Here is a 24,526-nt window from a genome sequence, read left to right on the forward strand (position 1 = left end):
GAATTGTGTGGAGAAATGCAATTAGGAAAGCCGACCCCGCATAGGGATAAGGCAAAGAGAATGATGATGATGATGCGTCATAGATTATAGTAAAGCTTTCGACCTAGTCAACTGGAGTAAAATCTCGTTAAACAATTTTTATTTTTACAAAATAAAAATGTATACCATTTTTATTCAGTTGCAATGCGAGTGTTAATTTTTACTTACTTCAGAGAGCGCAACCAGCACTCTATCGACGATTTTGCCTCTTATTAGAGGCTCATTAGATAATGCATAGGTTGCTATCTCAAGAAAATGCACAGGTTGCAATGTCTAGAGATAGCAACCTATGCATTCTCTGACGAGCCTTTAATAAGAGAAATCGTCGATCGAGTGAAACGAAGTAAACATTAAGACTGTTTTAGCTTCGCATTGCAACTGAATAAAAATGGTATACATAGGTCCATTTTCCGTTGGAATTTACCACGCTGAACAGACGGGGTTGTGAATTGCAAATTGTAGAATTCCCTCGTGTCTTCTTTGCTTCAGCATCCATCTGGCTTGCAATTTTTAGAAGCCGTGGAGGTTTTACCAGGAAAATGGTCCAATAAGTTTTCAATTTGATATTATTTTAAATTAGTGCAGTCACTGAAGGTGGATATGAGCTATTACCTCCGATTTCGTTGAACCTCTATCGATTTGCATGAAAATTGGTAAGTGGTTAGAGGATTTTGCATCTCAAGGAACAAAGGTGACATGGTGCCAACCTGCGCTTTTACTCTGGGGGTGGATGCCACCCCTTCTCGGGGGTGAAAATTATTTTATTAAAAATAACCCCATAATTCGATAGAGCTACAAATTCTAAGCAAAATTTGTTATACAAAGTTATTAAAATAAATCAAAACTTTTTGAGTTATTAAACATTAAAAGTTTTAATTTTTGGTGAGAAAAATGCATGTTTTTAAACGATTTTTCATTAATAACTCAAAAACTATAAGTTTTTACACAAAAGATATTATTATTAAAATTGACGCTAATAAAAAGTGAACTAAACCCCTTAGAAGAAAAACCTCATTAATGTTATTTTAAAGTGAGTTATAGGCAATTGAATGTATATTTTTTTCGGCGGGTACCCAAATCTTAGTATTCAAGCTTAAATAACGGGAAAATGATGCATTCTATAACATAAACTTATTAATTATTTGTCAAAGTACTTAAAAATATCTATCAAGTGAGCCCCCGAACAAGTTGATAGCATTAAAATTTATGCTCCAAAAATTTTTCAAAATTCATGTTTTAAAATTTTTTCCAAAAAATTTTGTTTTTTTTTTAATAATTCCGTCAATTTTTACGATATTAGGTTCAACTAAAAACCATTTGAAATTTAATCCCAAGGGCTATTAAAAAAACGTCAAATTTTTCCTTCTACACCTCTTACTTTTTTTTTTTTAATACAAGGTTAAATTACCCAGGTTACATGGTCCTCGCAGCAAAATTTAAGCTTTAAACGTTTCTATCTCGGTTATTCTTTACTCTAGAGAAATAGTAAAAACGGTAGACTATTTGATACAGAAAAAACTAAAATTTGGTTATATATAATTATCAATTATTATTATCAAAAGAAAATGAAAATTACGATCATTTTAAAAATTATGATTTTTTAAAATTATATCTTTTTTCAAAAATATGCATTCTAAACCGGTCAAAGTTGTTGAAATCATTACTTATGCTAATATAATGAAATTGTTGTAAGGATTGTTGTAAATTTTAACTTTTGTGTAAATGGCGTAATACTATGTCTTATTTTTCACTTTTTCCTAAAAAAAATCGAAAGGTTTCTCTTATTTTCATCGTAACTTGCTTAATTTTGATGCCATTAACTTCTTTTGGAGCTAAATTGATAGTTATTTTGAAATACTTTGACAAGTGTATAGCAGGTATATTTTATAAAATGCATCGTTTTCCCGTTATTTAAGCTTGAATACTTAGATTTGAGTACTGGTCGAAAAAAATATACATTTATTTACCCATAACTCACTTTCAATTAACATTAGTTTAGTTTTTTAAGTGGGGAATGTATTGAGTTTTTTATTATCTTCAATTTTGGCAATATTAACTTTTTTGTCAAAGCTTATAGTTTTTGACATATATGTACGTGAAAAACAGCTTTAAAACATGTATTTTTTACGAAAAAATAAAATCTCTGATCTGTAATAACTCAAAAAGTATTGGTTTATATTAATAACTTATTTCTATACAACTATATATCAAATATTGTTTAGAATTTGTCCCTTTATCGATTAAATTATTATTTTTAATAAAATAATTTTCACCCCCGAGAAGGGGTGGCATCCACCCCAGGGTAAAAGCGCAAGTTAGCATCATGTCACCTTTGTTCTTTGAGGTATCCTCTAACTACTCACCAATTTTAATAAAAATTGATGGAGGTTCAACGAAATCGGAGGTGAAAACCTTCAATGACTGCACTAAATATTTTTAAATATTATATAAGTTGACTTTGACTTGTTTTATTTTTGCCTTTTACATCTTTTATTTTTAGAAATTGTGGACCCGTCTTATAATAAAAACCCTATTCTCAAAGGAGTCTTAGAAGTGATTGCTTTCAATCTGATCATACTCTTAGATAAGCGGGGTGAATTTGAAGCTGCTAAAAAACTAATAGAAACATTTTTAGATTGGGATAGTATGTTAACGTCAAAGGTTCGTACCAATTATACACACACCCAAACTTTATGGAATCATCTGATATTTCTTACTATTCCGTGCGAATTTAAAAAAACGAACACACGAAGTCAAACAATATTTATTTTAAAGCAATTTAATAACAAACACATAACAATTAAATAAAACAATAAAGTATTTAACAAACAAATTGAAAGTAGTTGTTTTAAAGTCAATAGCATAAAAAAATTCAATGCAAAACGAATAATGTTTAAATTGTTTTTATTTCTTTTTGTATTTTGTGTTAGTCAGTGTTATCACCTCTAGTCCTTATGCAAGCTTCAGTTTGCGTGGGCACGCTCCTATCAAATTATCAACATTTTGTTGTGGTAGGTTGCTCCATCCTTTAAGAGCAGCTTGTACTAGACGTGCGGTGTTTTGTGGATTATCCCAGCGAGCTCTAATTTTTCTTTTAAGCATATCCCACAAATACTCTATAGCAGGGGTTCTCAATCTGTGTTACATGTACCACTGGTGGTACATATCATTATTGGCGGTGGTACACAAAACACAGAAAAAATTAAAATAGTAGTACTTAGTAAGTATTGATAATACAATTTAAAAATATAGGTGGTACCAAAAATAACAAAAATAACTGTAGGTGGTACATCACTCAAAAAGGTTGAGAACCGCTGCTCTATAGGATTAAGCTCGGGTGAGCAAGCAGGCCACTCCAAACAAGGGATACCTTCTGCTTCAATGATGTCTGTAGTCACTCTAATGGTATGTAGAGGTCCATTATCATGCAATAAAATTAAATTTTCTCCTGTTGCACCTCTCCAGAGCCTGACTACAGGTTATCAACATACGTACCTTCTTCTTCTTGTGCCACTCCTATCGGAGATTGGAAATCATCAAGGCTACCCTGACTTTGTTTACAGCTGACTTAAAAAGTTCATTAGTGGTGCAGCCAAACCACTCTCTCAAATTCCGCATCCACGACATTCTTCTACGGCCTGGATTCCGTTTTCCTTCTATTTTTCCTTGCATTATATTTTGAAGTAATGCGTATTTATGACCTCTCATCAGGTGACCCAAATACTCGAGTTTTCTTCGTTTTATCGTTAATAAAATTTCTGGGTCTCTTCCTATCCTTCGTATTACTTCAAGATTTGTGATTCTTTCAACCCCACTTATCTTCAGCATTCGACGGTAGCACCACATCTCGAAACTTTCAATATTTTTTATGTTGTTCTGTTTGAGAGTCCAGGCCTCTACACCGTATAATAGCGTGTTAAATACGTAGGCACTTAGCATTCTTAATCGTAGAGGGATGCTTATATCTCTGTTGCAGAAGAATTTTCTCACCTTTATGAAGGTGGCCCTGGCAATTCCGATACGTCTTTTTATTTCATTGTTTTGGTCTCCAGTTTCGTTTATTAAAGTTCCCAAGTATTTATAACTTGATACTTTTTCAATTTGAATGCCGTTTATACTAAATGTGCTGGTTGTGTCATGATTTTACTGAAGACCATATACTTGGTTTTTTTGATATTAATGTTTATGCCATAATTGTTGCAAGCAATATTTATGTTTGTAAGTAATCGTTGTAATTCTTCTACTGTTCTTGCAACTAGTACAGTGTCGTCTGCGTATCGAATATTATTTACAACCTCTCCATTGATTACGATTCCTTCATTTGCTTGCAAAAGGGCTTTCTGACAGATGCTTTCACTATATACATTAAATAGCAGTGGTGACAAAATGCATCCCTGTCTTACTCCTCTACGTATTTCTATTGCTTTTGATATCTCGTTTTCTATTTTGATGTTAGCTTTCTGATTCCAATATAAGTTGAGAATTATTCGCAGATCTTTATTATCTATGTCTTTTCTTTCAAGAATGTCTCTTAGCCTATCGTGGCGTACTCTGTCAAACGCTTTTTCAAAATCGATAAAACATGCATGTACTTCTTGATTAACGTCTAGGCATCTTTGTGTAAGAACATTCAAACCGAAGAGAGCTTCTCGAGTACCTAGTCCTTTTCTGAACCCCATCTGTGTATTACTAATATCTGACTCCAACTTTTGATAAACTCGGTTGTGGATGATTTTTAGAAATATCTTAAGTAGATGGCTCATTAAAGATATTGTTCGATGTTCTGAACATTCTTTTGCATTGGATTTCTTTGGCAGTGTAACGAATGTAGACAGCAGCCACTCTTGAGGTATAATACCAGTATTGTATACTGTGTTAAATAAGTGCAATATTATACCTATTGATTCATCATTCAAGAGCTTTAGTAATTCAGTAGGAACCTCATCGAGTCCATTTGCCTTTCCAATTTTGGAATTTCTAAGTGCCATTTCTACTTCACATTTTAGGATTTCAGGTCCCGTTTCACCATTTACCTTGTCAATGTTATTTCTGTTGTCCTCAAACAATTCTCTTATGTATTCACTCTATCTATTAATTTTTTCTGTTAAGTCTACAATAATATTTCCGTCTTTGTCCTTAAGCAAACTTATTTGATGTCTTCTTTGGGTTCCTGTAAGTTCTTTTACTTTTTTATATATATTGAATGTGTCATACTTTCTTTCATAGTCTTCCATTTCTACACATTGTTCTTTAATCCATGATTCTTTGGCCTTCTTTATTATTTGCTTTATGTTCTTATCAACCTCTCTGTATTTTTCTGAATTTGCGTCTTTCATCCATTAGTTCTAGTATGTCTGGTGTCATCCACATCTTATGTTTCTTTGGAGATTTGGTTAGGTGTTTCTTTCCCGTAGTTCTTATTATAGTGTTTATATACTTGTTTTTCATCTATGTTGTCTATATATAGATGAAAAAACAACATAGATATGTACCTGTGAGCAGTTAAAGTTGATTGGATGAAAATTAAAGGAGTTTTTTACGGATCACAATTCCTCTCCAGAACATTACACTTCCCCTTGTATATTTGTGAACAGATCTGACAGTTTTCGTTCTTGCTTGTCTTCCTCGACCTCTAAGTACACGATTTCATGAGTCATCTGATTTTACACAAATCCTGACATTTTCTGAAAATAGCACATTTTGTCAATTCCCAATGTTCCAGTTTTGGTGGTGAAGACACCAATTTAGACGATCAATCTTGTGCTGCCTGGATAACTCGGGAATCCATAACTGTCTCCTGCTGTATACTTCTGGGTACGAACTCTTCTTCTTATCGTTTAAACTGAAACAGTTACACCTACAGCTTCCAAAAGCTCACTTTGGAGCTGCAGGTGAGAAATTTTTTTTTTTTTATTTTATTTTATTTGGGATAGACAGGACAAACCCATAAAAGTATCCACTACAGAATTTCAGATACATTTACAATTTTACAAACTGATATATAACTACAAACTAAAAGTAAAAATATTCATTGAAGTAAGAACATAAATACAGAAAATGATATAATATGTATGAACAAAAGAGAAGAAAAAAAAAATGAGAAAATAAGCGATAACAAGACTGAATACACCAAAAGACTAAGTTTCGGGAAAGTGATTCTTCAATAGTTTTTTAATCATATCCGCTTTATGAAAGAAGATATCAATATCCACAACGCTAGACAATTTATTATAAGTATTTGTCATTCTATGAGCAGGTGAATTTAAAAAGTAATTTGTGCATGCTTGGTCCGTAACAAAAGTATAATTATTTCTAGTAGTGTGGCTTGGAGTACGAATTTTCAGGAAATTTATAAGGTCAATACAATCTACATTATTATTTAGGACCTTGTGAACAAATAAGACATCCACAATTTGTCTACTATGCTCAAGAGAAATTATTTTTAAATTAGAGCGAATGCGTTGTCTATCACTATCAGGATAAAATTTCCTTTTACAATAGGAAATAAACTTATTTTGAATGGATTCTACTTTAGAGATGTATACCGAATAACGCGGATTCCAAATAATAGAACCAAACATTAAAATACTATTGACATATGCCATATATAACGTTCTAATGGTAAAAGGGCTTTGTAACTCAAAACAAGTTCTATATATGAAGCCCAACTGCTTACTGGCTTTTCTAGTAATATTAGAGATATGTTGATCAAAGAGTAGCTTACGGTCCAAAAGTATACCAAGATCCGTAACGCTTTCTACTGCATGCAATACACAGTTAGAAATTGCATATGTGTTATAGTTTAAGTCAGGGCTGCTGCGAGAAAAATGTATATAATTCTTAGGTGTCTTCTAGCTGATTGGACAACTAAACGATCTTGGAGAGCCGTTATTACTTTTGGCGACTTTCCCGTGCTTTATTTTTGAGCTTTCCTAGTTCCTGTTACCGAGCAAATGTTTTGGACAGAACGCCCTGTGTTACGCCTAGCTCTACAGCTATGTCCCTCTGAGAACATTACTTTCTCCACAATAATCTTTCCTCGTTGTAAGTTCTATAACTCCACATCGGGCATATTTTCGTTTTTGGACGCAAAAGTTCGTTTATTTATTTTCGTTAAATTTGCAAGTCAAGCAAATAACCTATACCGTACCGAGCTGTACTATCCGATTGTCTTATATATTTGTTTATTTTCAACAAAAACCTTTATTCTTCGCAACAATAACAAGTTTTTTCAAAAGAAATAAATAAATATTACTTTGAAATACATGGTGATTCCATATAAGTTTGGGTGTGTGTATTTAAAATCTTTTTATATTTTGCAAACTTATTCTAAACTTTTTTCCCTCATTTCCATTCAACATTCTACTGTAGAGTGTTGCGCCTATCATGGACAGCACATTGCATAACTAATTCTAACTTGAAGAACTTGATATAAAAACTAGACTCACTACAACTATCAACCAAAATATACGGATATACAGGGTGTCCAGAAACTCTACCGACAAATGAAAACAGGAGATTCCTCAGATAATTTTAAGACAATTTAACCCAATTCACCTAGTCCGAAAATGCTTCCTAAGGGAGCTAGAGCTCTTTGAAGATGGAGCCATGTAATTCGTTTTTCTTAAATACCTCCGGAACGCTTCTATTTGGAAAAGAGAAAGTTTGTATACATATTTGTTTTCCAGAAATGAATCGATTCCATCTATTGCGAATTTCTAGTACAGCTCATAGGCGTCCGTTTTGGGTAGGGCAACGGTTATTTTATCGCATAACTTTTTTGTCTTCAACTTTTAAGCATTTTTGATACTGGATTATTAAACTGTGAGGTATTCTAGTACTAAAAGGTACTCTTACTAAGTCGGTAGGACACACCGTTTTCTAGAAAAATCGATTTGAAAGCTTTTAGTTTTGGGAATTTGAAAAAAAATTGAAAAAAATTAAAAAAAAACGATGTATTTTACCAACTTAAATCAGGAGTAACTTTTACTACTAGAATATCTCATAATTGACTAATCTAGTGTCAAAAATACTTAAAAATTAAAGACAATTAAGTAATGCTAAAAAATAACTGTTGACCTACCCAAAACGGACGCCTACGACCGGTACTAGAAATTCGCCATTAATTAAATCGATTAATCTCTGGAATATAAACAAATGTACCAGTTTTCATCTTTCTAAATAGTTTTTTTAATATTTTTTTTTTAAATTCAAAGAACGAAAAATTTTCAAATCGGTTTTTCTAGAAAACGGTGGATCCTATCGACTTAAATTGAGAGTACCTTTTAGTACTACAATACCTCACAATTTAATAATTCAGAGTCAAAAATGCTTAAAAATTAAAGACAAAAAAGTTAGGCGATAAAATAACCGTTGCCCTACCCAAAACGGACGCCTATGACCGGTACTAAAAATTCGCAATGGATGGAATCGATTCATTTCTGGAAAGTAAATATGCATACCAATTTTCGTTTTTCTAAATGGAAGCGTTCTGGAGGTATTTAAGAAAAACTAATTACATGACGCCATCTTCAAAGATTTCTAGCTCCCTTAGGAAGCATTTTCGGACTAGGTGAATTTGGTTAAATTATCTTAAAATTATCTGAGGAATCTCCTGTCTTCGTTTGTCGGTAGAGTTCCTGGACACCCTGTATTTTGGAAATATAATTAGAAGAAGAGAACGCATGAATTGAATGATAAGTGAAATCAACGTAGTGGACAAAAGATCCAGACAATGATTTCCAGCATGCTGGTCAGGCAAAAGAAAGGACATGACTGGTCATTTATTCTCCGAAGCAAAACAACACGAACAGGAGGGAGATCATTGGACAGAAATAGTCAAACGAGTAGCATGACGCCACTACATCATTACGAAGGAGAAAATCTAGAGGATGAGGCTTTCCGAAGAAACCCAGATGGCGTAGATGTCATTAATACGAACAAAATTTCCTGAACTGCGGGTTCTTGTACACCGATATGATCGGTTAGCTATTTTATGTTGCGCATTTAACGACAGCCAAAGTTCGGAAATCGAATTTTTTAAAAAGTAGTAAACTTTGTATCTAGGGCTTTTCGTTGTTTTCCTCGCATTGCGAGAGATGTCGCTGGAGTGCGTCTCAAAAGGTGTAATCATTGCATCGCGATGGTTTCCCTTAAATAGGCAGGATTGTTGATATTTCTTTCAGAGTTGTGACTACATAGCTTCACTGAAGATGCATGGGATGCTGAAATAGGCTATATGGAGATGGTAGTCCAACTCTGAATCAAATAAAAACAAAAACTGCCTTTATCTTCTTTATCTTCTTCTATCGCGATGCATCTTTGCATCGCGATGGTTTCCCTTAAATAGGCAGGATTGTTGATATTTCTTTCAGAGTTGTGACTACATAGCTTCACTGAAGATGCATGGGATGCTGAAATAATCTATATGGAGATGGTGGTCCAACTCTGAATCAAATAAAAACAAAAACTGCCTTTATCTCTATCGAATTTTTTAAGTTCTTCGGGTCATGATTGAAAATTATTTTCTGAAATCTTTCCTTTCCAACTATATAAGCCAGTGGCTTTAGAGACAGGGTCGGCAAGGTTTTTTGTCTCCTGAGATAGGTATACCATCTAATTAAAAGGCTTCAATCCTCAGGCTTCAGGAGATTTTTGTTTTTTTACTTTTTTACAACTTGAAAAACTTAAAAAAATTACAATATCAAAATTACTAATTTCATAATTTCATCCCGCGCACACTGGCAAACCTACCTATTTTACATGCCTGCTGCCGTCATCACCGATCGGCAGATTGAAATTTGCCGGGCTTGCCATTCAAGCGAATACGGGTGAAATGTATAATTGGTTGCCTATCGACTAATATTCCGTAGATTCTTAACATGTAAATCGTCAATCTGGGGTCGGCTTGCCGAAACGGGTCTTATAATAAAAATTCACACAATCTCAATCGGATGCATGGCTGATCATTTGAAAAGTGTCTTTTTACGCGCAGGGATCACTTCACGCTCGGATTGGTCGAATTCTTTTAAAAACCATGAATAAAATTTAGTCTGTATTTTCTCACAGATATTTTTTTTATTTCGAAGAAACAAATATCATCAACTCTGATTAAATTAAATATTAAAAAAAAATCTGTAATGACCCTGACCGGCAGCCACTGATATAAACACATTATAGTAGAAAATATCCATGGTTACAGAATTATTTGTTTTTTGAACATCCGCCCTCAACTTACCGTGTACCGGTCAACGGCGTAACCAGGATGATCCTAAGGGGGTTACAATTATGAAGGGTCTCTGGGGGTAAGGATTAAGCTCAAAATACATCCCAATGCGGGTTATAACCCCCACACCCCTTCCTGGTTACGCCACTGGCACCGGTAGCTTTCTTTAGAGCCTATTAGAGTGTTTTATGTTTTTGTGATTTCCCGAATACTAGGTTTTTTTACTTTTAATATCAAATATCTCTGGATCCTTAGATGATAGAAGGTCCAAATTTTTACAGTAGTTGTAGATAGATAATGTCAAGTCCCGGATATAGTTTTGTTGAAAAATGTACGAAAACAAGTAAAGTAAAAAAGTAAAAACTAAACTTTTGGGTGTTTTGTAAGAGTATTTTAAAACATTTTTAAATATATGTTTTTTCACTCTAACTTTACAAGGATCTACGCGGGACTAAACAATACATCGAGTTTCAAAATAAAATTTAGGTCTCTAAGTGCTTTGGTTACAGAGCTATGTGACATAATGTTAACATTGTCGTTAAATGGGACTTCGAGTGCCCTTAACAATCGAAAAGGGCATTTGCAGAGAACTTAAACATTGAAATAAGAAATTTTTCCAGATCTTGTATTAATGACGACTCTGTTCTTATCTAGCACATCGTCTCTTATAGAAGTTCTATCAATTTCCCCACATCTTGGAAAAAATACTGCACTGTTTTCGGTAATTCGATAATTAACTAACTTAAAACTCATCTGTTCTCATTTAGACTTCAATATCTACTATTTAGGCAATACTTGATAATTGTTAATTATTTTAGATATTAGTGGTCCAAGGAAACATAACTCATATGGGCAAATACATACAATTGGCAACTATTTTAGTGAAATCAAACGGTTTCTTTTTAGGTTTTGCAATCCTAAGTTCGCTGGGTAAGTATTTCTATTCCTCAAACAAACAATAAAGTGCTATTTACACGTAAGTAATCTAGGTTAAAATTCCTTTTATGGTTATGAAGAAACAACTCGAGCGATACTCCCGTATTTTTTATCGGTTCTATTTTTACTAAAAGGTTTAAGGCGATAAAAAATATCGCTTATTTTCCGTCGTGTTAAGACTGGTTTTGATGATTACGTTCATGCAAACTACAAATTTTACTGCAAAGGGCCTAGCCGGGTAAGATGATGAAAAGTGCCCCCAACTCGATTCGAATTCCATATAGGTCACCGTTTAGCATATATAGTGAAACTAAATTTCTGAAATTTTTAGCCCCCTAGGTGGTCATGTGACCCACCTAGAGCCTAATTAGGGTTTTTATGTTTTTATTTTTTATCTCAGCCGCATCGAGAACTAGCGAAAAACTTAAATAAAAAACTTGTAAGCTTTAAAAAGTTCTGTCCGAGAAAATTTCTTTTTAATTTTTGGCGGGAAATTTAAATTTTAGAACGATTTTAAAATCTTAAATGAGTATAAAAAAATAACTAAGACATTCGTTTTCACGAAAAAAATATATAACGTGTGTTTTTGCATAATATTTCACCTTCAATTTTTGCAAATTTTTAAAATTGGTCAAATGCACCTTTAAAAATAAAAAACCGCATTTTTTCGGTTTTTTTTTTTTCGTTTTTTGATACAATTTTATACATATTGTTCAAAAAGGCTAACACCGTGACTAGAATAGGTAAAAAACTGAAAAATAATTGGGGTTTAATTAATAAAAAATTTTTGTAATGCCATCCATTTTCAAGATACAGGGCGTTGAAGAAAACAAAATTTTACACATTTTTTACGATTTTGCCGAAACTACTGGCAACATTGTAATAAAATTTGGCGAGCTTTGAGAGGTAGTTGTTGTGCATTTTTTGACATACAATTAAGAATTTTATATTTATCATTGGCACGCATACGGGTAATGGTCTGAACTTTTTAAAGAAAAAAGATAGTACGCCACTGACATATTTGAAATTAACAATCGTTTTTGAATTCCTCGTTAAATTTGTGACAAAAAATCTATCTTCCTATTTTTTCATATGACGCGCCATTTTTTTTCAAAAAACAAAACATCTTAACCCTTACAAAGTATTCGAACTTCTAATAGTAGTTTCTGTATCTACATGAACTTGTACATCCATTATAAAAACTAATTCGAATACTTTGGAAGCGTTAAGATGTTTTATTTTTTTGCAGGAAAACGGCGCGTCGTATGAAAAAATGAGAAGATGCAAAAAATGCACAACAACTACCTCTTAAGACTCACCAAATTGTATTACAATGTTGCCAGTAGTTTCGGCAAAATCGTAAAAAATGTGTAAAATTTTGTTTTCTTCAACGCCCTGTATCTTGAAAATGGATGGCATTACAAAAAATTTTTATTAAGCAAACCCCAATTATTTTTCAATTTTTTACATATACTAGTGACGGTGTTACCTTTTTTGAAAAATATGTATAAAATTGTATCAAGAAACGAAAAAAAAAACCGAAAAAATGCGGTTTTTTATTTTTAAAGGTGCGTTTCACCAATTTTAAAAATTAGAAAAAATTCAGGGTGAAATATTATGCAAAAATACACGTTATATATTTTTTTCGTGAAAACGAATGTCTTAGTTATTTTTTTATACTCATTTAAAATTTTAAAATCGTTCTAAAATTTAAATTTCCCGCCAAGAATTAAAAAGAACTTTTCTCGGACAGAACTTTTTAAAGCTTACAAGTTTTTTATTTAAGTTTTTCGCTAGTTCTCGATGCGGCTGAGATAAAAAATAAAAACAAAAACCCTAGTTAGGCTCTAGGTGGGTCACATGACCACCTAGGGGGCTAAAAATTTCAGAAAGTTAGTTTCCCTATATATGCTAAACGGTGACCTATATGGAATTCGAATCGAGTTGGGGGCACTTTTCATCATCTTACCCGGCTAGGCCCTTTTCAGTTTTATAACTATACCCTGTCGTATGGCGTACGACATAAAATATCACGATTTAAATACCTGGTGGAAGACGACATACGAGTATTAAAAGCTTTCCTTTTTAAATTGATTGGTATATTTGTTTTGAACACGTTTCTCATTTTTCGAATGTAGCCCAACCTAAACTTATTTTTCTGAGTAGCTCACATGTTTGGTTGTCTCGCTTTAACCTTATTCCGTGACACACGGAACCTTATTCCCTTTCCACAAGTTCTATGGGCGACTTCTCGACCTCTATTAGCTCATTGGGGACGAGGTTGGTCATCATTGTTGTTTTGCCATAGTTTATCTTTAAACCGACTCTCTGTGTTACTTGCTGTAGTTGTTGTTGCATAACCCTAGCTTCTCCTTAGTCGTCTATTATGAGAACAATGTCATCGGCGTATCGGAGATAATTTTAATATCTTTCCATCGATGCTAATACCCTTTGATTTCCACTTAAATACGTACTCCATGACTATTATAAATAGTTTTGGCGACAAGGTATCTCCCTGCCGCACCCCTCTGCCAATTTTTATGTTCTCAGTAATCCAATGGAGGTCAACAATTGTTGTCGCATTTTCTTATATATTTCGAATAATATTCGCATATCTGTGATCCATTCTGCATTCTGATAGTGCTTTTAAGATAGCAACTCTTTCCACTATGTCAGTGTTTTGTGGAAGTCGACAAAGATAAGAGAAAGTGGTCTATTATATTCGATAGATTTTTCGACTCTATTAAGGCATTGCAAGTGGTCGTTTGTTCCGTGTTCCGATCGAAATCCTGCCTTTTCTTCTGACTGATAGAAATCGAGTTTTACTTCCAATTTGTTTGTTTCAAACAGATTGGAAGTTTGTGGATATACAGGGTGTCCAGAAACTCTACCGACAAACGAAGACAGGATATTCCTCAGGTAATTTTAAGACAATTTAACCAAATTCACCTTGTCCGAGATTGCTTCCTAAGGGAGCTAGAGCTGTTTGAAAATGGCGCCTTGTAATTAGTTTTTCTTAAATACCTCCAGAACGCTTCTAGTTAGAAAAACAAAAATTGGTATGCATATTTATCTTCCAGAGATAAATCGATTACATCCATTGCGAATTTATAATACCGGTCATAGGCGTCCGTTTTGGGTAGGGTATCGGTTATTTTATCGTATAACTTTTTTGTCTTTAAATTTTAAGCATTTTTCACTTTGGATTAGTAAATTGTGAGGTATGCTAGTACTAAAAGGTACTCTTGATTTAAGTCGGTAGGACACACCGTTTTCTAGAAAAATCGATTTGAAAATTTTTCGTCTCTTGAATTTGAAAAAAAATTGAAAATTTTTTTCAAAAAAACGGTGTATTTTACGAACTTAAACCAAGAGTAACTTTTACTCCTAGAATACCTCATAATGTAATAATCTAGTGACAAAAATCTTAAAAATTAAAGACAAAAAAGTTATGCGATAAAATAACCGTTGACCTACCCAAAACCGACGCATACTTGAAATTCGAAATTAATGAAATCGATTCATCTCTGCAATATAATTAAACGTACAAGTTTTCGTTTTTCTAAACAGTTTTTTTTTGAATTTTTTTTTTGAAATTTAAGGAACAAAAAATTTTCAAATCAATTTTTATAGAAAAAGGTGTATCCTATCGACTTAAAACAAGAGTACCTTTTAATACAAGAATACCTCACATTTTAATAATCCAGAGTAAAAAATGCTTAAAAGTTAAAGACAAAAAAGTTATGCGATAAAGTAACCGTTGCCCTACCCAAAACGGACGCCTATGACCGGTACTAGAAATTTACAATGGATGGAATCGATTTATCTCTAGAAGATAAATATGCATACCAATTTTTGATTTTCTAAATAGAAGCGTTCCGGAGGTATTTAAGAAAAACTAATTACCAGACGCCATCTTCAAATAGCTCTAGCTCCCTTAAGCCAAGCGTCCACAGACCCGCATCGGACGCATCGTACGCAACGGATTTTAGTTTGCCTTGTACAGAAACTTATGTAACCGCGTCCACTGATCCGCATCATACGGATCGCATTATCGGCAATCATTGTAAGGCAAACTAAAATCCGTTGCGTACGATGCGGGTCTGTGGACGCTTGGTTTTAGGAAGCGTTTTCGGACTAAGTGAATTGGGTTAAATTGTCTTAAAATTATCTGAGGAATCTCCTGTATTCGTTTGTCGGTAGAGTTTCTGGACACTCTGTATAACAAAAAAACTGTGTTTCTTTTTAGGATTGAAGTTGATGGAGCACCCGCAAAATTGGCCCCTTAATAATAACAAAATGGATTTGCAAAATCGAAACAGTTTGCTAAACATATTTCTAGAGCGTGCCAAGACGTATGCGAAACCAGAGTTATTCGGATTATACAATCATATGTTCTCGACGCATCTATATGGATTTGGTAAGCATTAAAGTATTTTTTTGTGACAATAAATTTTTTTTATGTTCATCATTAATTTTTATTTCAATTTGACATGATATTTGACATATTTGAAGGTTATAGAACAACACAATACATTATGATCCATTTTTTTTTAAATGTAGTACACAACTATAAGCTATTGATTATGTATTTTAGAAAGGAACTACAACGTTAACGGGGTTTTATTGTTTCATATAGTCAATGGACCATTAAATATGTAAAAACCGCGGAGTGCTACCATTTAAAATGGTGCGTTTTTGAGAAAGGGGTAAATTAGTCCCTAGGCACAGGGTGCATTAGGGTGAGTTCTATGCACTTTTGGTACAAACACGTCTACAGAAAAATTGTTCCAGGTTCAATTTACTATCGAAACATCACATTTTGAAGTAAAAAATATTTTTTTTTTACAAAAATTTATTCAAACGAAAGGCAAGGAAAAAAATATTAAAGATAGCAATTTTGGTTTTTGCCCCATACATTTTTTCCACGGAAATATAGGTATAGGCATTGCTTCACACAAAAAAAACTTCATCCTTCCTCTTTAAAATGACTTGGATAGAGTCTCTGTGATTTATAGTTTCCAAAATATGATTTTTCAAAGTTCGCCACTCACAGCGATTTTGGCCCATTTTTCTTGTTACTTCTGAAACATTGTTCTGTAACTTTTTTACAATGTTACATTTAATAGAAAGAAAAGTCAATTACCTTTAAAATGGTCTACTGTGAAAGTCTGTATGACTATTTTTAAGCAAGATATGGTTGGATACTATTATGGTATTATGGTTGTTCAAAGTTTTATACTTTTTAATGATTTTTGATATTTTAGGATTATTTTTAATTTCTCATTAACTTTTTTTATTGTATATTTAGGTATATACATTGTACAATAAAAAAGAAAGCTTATTTTCTTTACTTTTGGTGTATTGTAAAAAATTCTAGGACTATTTTTAAACAAGATATGCTTTTTCAAATTGTGACATAATACACATATGCAATAGGTCCCACTAAGTTGGCACCATTGGAAAAATTTTTATTATTAACTTTATGAAAAAAAAAATATTGTTAATAAAATGCTCTGATGCAATCATCAGATATAATATTTTATCAATAGTGAACGAGGTATGTTAAAAAATATGAATTTCGCCCAAGAGTAAAGTACCTTTATATTTCACAATATCGAAAAGTGTTATTAAGAAAAGTTATTTGGAATTAAAAATTATGTTATAATGTGTAATTATATATTTCTAGTTGAAAAAAATAAAAAAATAATAATTTTTCTCAAATTACGGATACCCTTGGATATCCTACGGATATCTTGTTGAAAAATAGTCCTAGAATTTTTTTCAATACACCATTTTAAATTAAAGAAAATAAGCTTTTTTATTCAACATTGTATACAGTAAAACCTCTGTTAACCGAAATCTTATTAACCGAAACATCGCTTAACCGAAACAGCTTACAGTTCAATAATTTGGTCAATAAAAAGTAAATTTTTCTCGCAAAACGGAAACAATTCGATCTTAATTTGTCAACATTGCTTTCATACAGCTAAAGAACGCAATTAAATATACAACACATTATGAAATCAGCTCACAGTATTTTTTAATACTAACTTTGCCCAAAATACTATGTAATTTCATACAAGAAGAATACAAAAAACAATGTTATTTTTAACCGAAATTCTTTGCTATCCGAAACGCTCTCTCCCCCAATTATTTCGGTTAACGGAGGTTTTACTGTATACCTAAATGTATACCTAAATGTACAAGAAAAAAGTCATAATGAGAAATTTCAAAAATAATCATTAAAAGTATAAAACCTTGAAAAATTTTATTGCCATCTATTACTATAGCGCATCTATAGAGCTTTACCCCACTAATAAATCACCCTGTATGTCCGCAAATGCTTCGTTTCCGAGATACGGGATGTTGAATTTTTTCTTACAAACTGACGATTTGCTTATTGCTCTAAAACCGGTTAAGATATCTAGATTAAATTTGGTAGGTTTTAAGAGTTATTGCGAATTTTTTGATATACAAATAAGAATTTTATATTCACCATTGGCGTGCATACGGGTCATATGAGAATTTTATGACCCGTATCTCAACCGGTTTTAGAGCAATAAATAAATCGTCATTTTGTAAGAAAAAATTCAACATCCCGTATCTCGGAAATGAAGCATTTGCGAACATATGTTTATAAAGCAAACGGTCATTATTTTTTCATGCAGAATTACCCCTTAAAGTTTGTCGTACTTATTTAGAAACACCCTGTATTGATGAAGAACATGGCTAGTTATTAAAGTACCTAACTTTTTTATTATCTAACATAAGCGAATGAATCAAAAAACAGAATGTTAAGAAAACCTGAAGCTATAGTTGAGTTTTTTTTCAGTATTTTATAAATGCTAGAATATTCCACAGGGTGTAGTGAACTTTTAGAAAAAAAAAACAGTTTGGTACACCTGGTATACAATGTCAATTTACCTGTCTAGCAACAACATTATTACAGCGATATTATTTAAAAAAATCACTTAAATCGGACAACAGGTTTAGGAAATACGAGACATCAAAAATGACCGATTTTGTCGGGTGCCCGTTTTCTCTGACGCGCAGTGTAGCTAAGTTAAATATGATATCACACCAATTCGACAATTATAAGTTATCTAGATAACTTTACATACTTAACTACATAACAGGATAAATTTACGATATATTTAACTTAGTGATACATCACGGGGTTGATTGTACAAATATTGTTGTTTTCAGATGCCCGTAAGCCTTTCAATTCGATGCTGAAGAATGTATTTAAACAAAAAGATTGGTCGTATCTTAGCCACTTTTCCTTGAGTACAGAGGTATTTTGCAAAAATATGGACATCGACAAACTGCGTGCTTTTATCGTTACCATGGCACCGCGATCAAAATTAATTGATCAAAGGTTGAAATATTTCGAATGTGGGTGTATGATGGGGATATATCCCAGGATATCTGTAAGTACACAAATCTATTATCTATAATCAAGTCAGCTCAACCACGAGTGAACTGTTGTGAAAAAACCATGTTATCATTATTTTATATGGTCCTTCGAGCTGAATATGGATGCCTCAGAAGTCAAACGGTGTAAGACACATTCTCCCTAAAAATGACTTTTGAGATACAACACATATTGTTTTATTCGTTCTCTGGATTAACTCTTTATAGAAGTTAAGACTAATTTTAATAGTTTTATTTTAATTAAAATACAAATGTATTGTTACAAACTTATCCGTCAATCAAAACGTAATAACATCTTATAAAAGTCAATAGTCAAAAGGAACTCTTCTTCTTTTTTATAATCTTGTTTAAGGTAGGTAATACAACATCCCCCTCAAGATGATACATCTTCAACATAACTACTGACTAATCTTCACGATAGCGTAAAGGTCTGACAACCGCTCTCCCAGAGCGCGTTGTATTCTTACTCTGCTCAATATTAAATGGTCCATCAGTTTTCGTTGGCGTTGGAAGTCGTACAGGCGTTTTGGGTTGAGTTGGGTGACTTTCCACTTCCTGACTACCTTTCTCAATGTTTGTTGGTCTTTGGGATGTTAGTTGTTGAGTAGTCGGTGTAGTTTCTGGAGTCGAATTTGTTTGTTGAATCCCTGGCAGTTGTTTCAATACTCCATCGGGGATACTGCTTAGATATGGAGCAGGGATCAGATGAAAACGGTTTCTCCTTATGGTGCTTATGGCGGTCTTAACTATGTATGATCTTGGATTAACTTCGTTAATGATTTCACCATGTCGTTTCAGGTCTGTGATCCATACAAAGTCACCAATTTAAAGTCGACTCAAATTCTTCGGTCCATGTTTTCCATCATATAATTTTTTATATTTCGAGCGGTACTTCCTCTCCGCGCTTACTAGCTTTTTTAATGATTTCAATTCAGCTAATGCGATTGATGGTAGATTATCTCTCAATTTTCTTCCAAACATCATTTCGGATGGACTGAATCCGTTCTCTAGTGGTGTGTTTCGATAGGACAGAAGTGCTATCTCTATGTTGTTCTTATTCTTCTTTATTAAGGTTTTTGCGACTTTTACAGCAGCTTCTGCTGCGCCATTTGCTTGGTGGAATTGTGGGCTACTTCTCGATGTAGAGAACCCCCATTCTCTTACGAACTGTTGGAACTCTGATGTTTCAACAGCATGAAATTGTGTTCCAGTGTCGGAACAAACCAACTGTGGTATACCATATCTTGCAAATATTGTTTTGCAGATGTTTATTACTTCCTGTGATCTCATGTTCTGAACAGGAAGTACTTCAAAAAATCTGGAATAGTTATCAGTTACGACGATATACCATTTTCCTTCAGTTTTAAAAAGGTCCATTAATATCACTTGCCATGCATAATCTGGAAATTTAGCTGGCAATAAAGGTTCATGATAGTTTGTCGAGTTTTGAATACAGATAGGACAAGATCTTACTTTGGCTTCTATCTCTTGAGAAATTCCTGGCCACCACATCGTTCCCAGAGCACGACGACGAGTTTTAGTTATTCCAAAGTGGCCAGCGTGCAATTTTTCCAACATCATTGCCCTGAGCTCACATGGAATGATCATACGGTTTCCTCTAAGAAGGATACCATCCACAACTGATAGTTCATGACGTACTGGGTAGTATGGTTTAACATCACCTGATAATGCAGACTTGTGAGGCCAGTCTCCCATTATGTAGTTCTTCAGTTGATTACAGGTTTGATCATTGCTTTGTGAGTTAGCAACTCGTGTTACATTCTCGTCAGATGTGTGAATACCTGCAAGAGTGACTCCATGAATGAAGGCATCGATTTCTTCTTCTAATTCTTTGTCATCTTCTGAAGGTATGGGTTTACGAGATAAAGTATCAGCAATATATAAATTTTTCCCTGGGGTATATACAATATTGTAGTCATAACGCATCATGCGCATTCTAAACCTTTGAAGTCTTGGGGACAGATCATCGAGATGCTTAGTTTTAAATATTTGTATAAGTGGCTTGTGATCGGTCTCTATGGTATATTGTTTTCCTATCAGAAAACTCTTTAGTCGATCGCTTGCCCAGGTCAGAGCTAGTGCTTCTCTTTCTATGTTTGCATAATTTTGTTCAGCTGGAGTCAAAGTCCTCGAGATGTATGCTACAGGTTTCTTATGACCACCTTCAACTTGAAGTAATACAGCTCCCAGTCCTTTGGTAGAAGCGTCACTGGATAGGATTGTAGGTTTATTTGCATCATACATTATTAAACAAGGTGCTGATATAAGCAATTCTTTTATTTTCTGGAACGCCTCTTTTTGTGCTGGGCCCCATAGAAATGCATTGCTTGGACTAACTAAACTTGTAATTGGTTGCATAATCTCACTCCTATTAGGGATAAATTTCGCTAGGAATGTTACAGTACCCATAAGGCGTTGAACTTCCTTGACATTTTTTGGTGCTTCCATGTCTACAATTGCTTTTACCTTGCCTGGATCTGGTGCTACCCCATCCTTCGACAACACAAATCCCAAGAAATCGATTTTCTGCTTACAGAATTCAGTTTGGCCCTTATTCAAGGTTATACGTGCTTTTTTGATTCTCTCGTGCACTTCTCTTAGGCGGTCATCGTGCTCCTCTTTTGTGTTTCCCCAAACCAGCACATCATCCATATGGACTAGAGTATTTTTTGCTCCTTCAAGGACTCGTGACATTATTTTCTGGAATTCCTCTGGTGCCGATGTAATGCCGAAAGGTAATTTCTGGAATTTAAATCTTCCAAATGGGGTTAAAAAGGTTGTGTAGTCTCTTGATTCTTCGGCTAAATTAAGTTGCCAGAATCCATGATTTGCATCAAGTTTGCTAAAGTATTTAGCCCCTCTAATCTCTGCAAGTTGTAGCTCTACTACGGGAATTGGGTGAAGCTGACGTTTGACACTTTTATTTAATCTTGACAGATCGATACGGACCCCTTTTCCTCCTTTCTTTATGTTTACTACCATTGGGGCACACCATTCGGTCGCATGATCTACAGGAACAATGACACCATTTCTCTGCATTTCTTCCAAAGCTTCCTTTACTTGGTCTCTCAATGGAACTGGAACAGTTCTTGGTACAGAAATAGCATATGGTTCAGCATTTTCCTTTATTTCAATTTTGTATTCACCTTCCATATTGCCTAGTCCTTGGAATAATGAGGAGTATTCTGCGACCCAATTTGTCTCAGTGCTTATAGAATAAATTCTTTTTACTAAATATAAGCCTTGGCATGCTTTTCTACTCAACAATGGGACATCAATCTCTTCAGAGATAAATACATTTTCTGTAATTTCCCTATTTTTATATTTTAGTTTTAATTTTACTGTACCTAGTATTTTGAATCTTTCTTGCTTTTTGCACTAAATACTTTATTCGAAGATTCATTTAGAGGTAGTTCATTTATTACATTACTCAGCACTTGGACAGGTACCATTGTTACATCAGCAGCAGTATCCAGTTTGAATGTGATAGGTTCAAGCATTCTCTCTTTGCAGCTTACTTGTAGTTTTTGTGTCCACACATTCCTGTCATCACTCGCTTTAATTTCATGTACATAAGAGTTTTCGTCACTATCAGGCTCTGAATCTTGCTGAATGGCATGTACATTTTTGTTTTTGGACTTTTTATTTTTATAACACATCTTGCTGTAGTGTCCTTCATTTTTGCATGTACCACGTTTAGCAATTTTTGCAGGACAGTTTGCTAATTTATCATGCCAATCATATCCACATCTAGGGCATTTTTTCGTTTTCTCACCTTTACTTGACTGTTGGCAATTTTGGGGCTTCTGTGATTTTTTGTAAGTTGATTGTTCTCTTATAGCAGAAACATTTGATTCATTTAGGTTTTTGTTTTTGACGGATCAGCTCTTCATGTTGTCTTAGACAGGTTACAGCTTTTTCGAGAGTAAGTGCAGCATCAAGTTGCAGTTTGTCACTTATGCTTGTATCTCTCATTCCGATAATCAACACTAATAAAACCATATCATTGTTTAAAGTCCCCCAATCACATGTTTTTGATAGACTATGTAAGTCAGTAATAAATTTCTCTGTAGTATCACTCCCTTGCTTATGATTTAGGAATTTGGCCCTTTCATAGATAATATTTCTACGGGGTATAAAATAATCTTCAAATTGTTTTAATGTCTCATCATGTAGTTGGAACTGGTGAAAATGATGAGAATATTTCTTGAGCTCTTACCCCCATATTATAAATTAACACATCAATTTGTTTTCCATCAGATGCTTTATCAAGGTCACACCCTCGTCTAAATCGTTGAAAATGTATTGTTACAAACTTATCCGTCAATCAAAACGTAATAACATCTTATAAAAGTCAATAGTCAAAACGAACTCTTCTTCTTTTTTATAATCTTGTTTAAGGTAGATAATACAACAGATATTATTATATATAATTGTTTGTATTTGTTGTTTAACTTCTTCTTCAAGTGGACTGTATCTTTTTATGGGTAGTTCAACGTTGTTTTGTATATACTTTTCAAATAAAAATCAGCATGATAAAATTTTTAGACTGCTTTTAATCGTGAATATGAATGAAAGTTTTTTGTGTCAGGTTGACAAAATACAAATTGAAATTGTTTCTAAGGTTGGCGTGTGCCTAGTTACAAAATCTAACAAAAATAATAAACTAACTTAAATCTATAGTCTTTAACAATAATAATATTATTATTTGCTTGTTTGTATTTATGAATATGTTACCCATATTATGATAAATAAAGACGGTTTATTTGTTTTTAATAACTACTTATATTTTTGCAATTACTTTCAGTAATTGCAATTCAGACTTGGCTTCACACCGATTGGCTTCTGAGGCATTGATATCCTGCTAGAAGGACCATATAAAGAAATTGTTAGACTCAACATTCATAAAAGAACGGTTATCTCTCTCTTGTCGTTTCCCCATTACTGAGGATCGTGATTTCTTCCAATATTCCTAACAATTTGTTTCCATTGGTCTCTATCTTCAGCTGCTCTAAGAGCTTCGCAGAATGAGTTGCCAGCTGAATTCTTAATTGGGTCGGACGATCTAGTTGGTGATCGTCCTCTTGATCTTCTCGGAACGTTTCCAGAAACAATTAATCTCTCCAAACTAATCGTCACCTCTGCGAATCACGTGACCAAATAATTGCAGAATTCGTTGCAGACATATTGTGGACATCCTTTTTTTAATCTTGAGTTGGTTTACAATGGAAACGTTTGTCCTATGAGCTGTCCAAGGTATGCGCAGCATTCTTCTCCAGCACCACATCTCAAAGGCATCAATTTTTTGGGGCTCGTGTGCGGGAAGAGTCCAAGTCTCTGCCCCGTATAGAAATGTTGAGAATACAAGGGCATTCACCAGTCTTATCTTGATATTTTGAGAGATATATCTGTCTTTCCAAACATTAGTTAGGTGACTCATCGCATTTTTTGCCATACCAATACGTCTCCGAACTTCTGCTTCACAGTTACCATCGTTAGTTATACCACAGTATATAGAGGTTCCACAGTAGAACCACTCCGAAAAATTGGAAGTAAAATCTTTCAACGCGCAGGGCGACTGCGCATATTTCCTGGTCGTCCGAGAACCATTCTTCCATTGCTAGTCGAGTAGGAACGTACGGGTTAAACGGGAACGTACGGGATTTTGCATAAATTGAGTTAGTTTTTGTGAATAATTTTTAGTATTGTGAAGTTGAACATGAGTAAAATTCGAAGTGGTATTAGTCGGTGTTCAGCGAAAATGTGCACGAACAATTCAAAAAATTGTAACTACAGTTTTTTCCAATTTTCCAAGGAAGCTGATAGGTACGTATATAATTTTGAATTTGCCTATTTAACCACCTTAAC

General features: G+C 33.7%; 1 protein-coding gene across 2 annotated transcripts in view; it reads left to right on the plus strand.

Moving 5' to 3' along the window:
* Positions 1–24,526, plus strand: part of LOC114339437 (uncharacterized) — a 138,700-nt gene that overhangs the window by 105,358 nt on the left and 8,816 nt on the right. For both annotated transcript variants that reach the window (XM_050654717.1, XM_050654718.1), the window contains 4 exons: positions 2,540–2,700; positions 11,083–11,194; positions 15,450–15,620; positions 18,410–18,633. In XM_050654717.1, coding sequence (XP_050510674.1) covers positions 2,540–2,700; positions 11,083–11,194; positions 15,450–15,620; positions 18,410–18,633 — 668 coding nt within the window. The remainder of the gene's footprint in view (positions 1–2,539; positions 2,701–11,082; positions 11,195–15,449; positions 15,621–18,409; positions 18,634–24,526) is intronic.

The sequence above is a fragment of the Diabrotica virgifera genome, chromosome 6 (genome assembly GCF_917563875.1).
Source record: "Diabrotica virgifera virgifera chromosome 6, PGI_DIABVI_V3a".
NCBI classification, from domain to species: Eukaryota; Metazoa; Arthropoda; class Insecta; order Coleoptera; family Chrysomelidae; genus Diabrotica; species Diabrotica virgifera.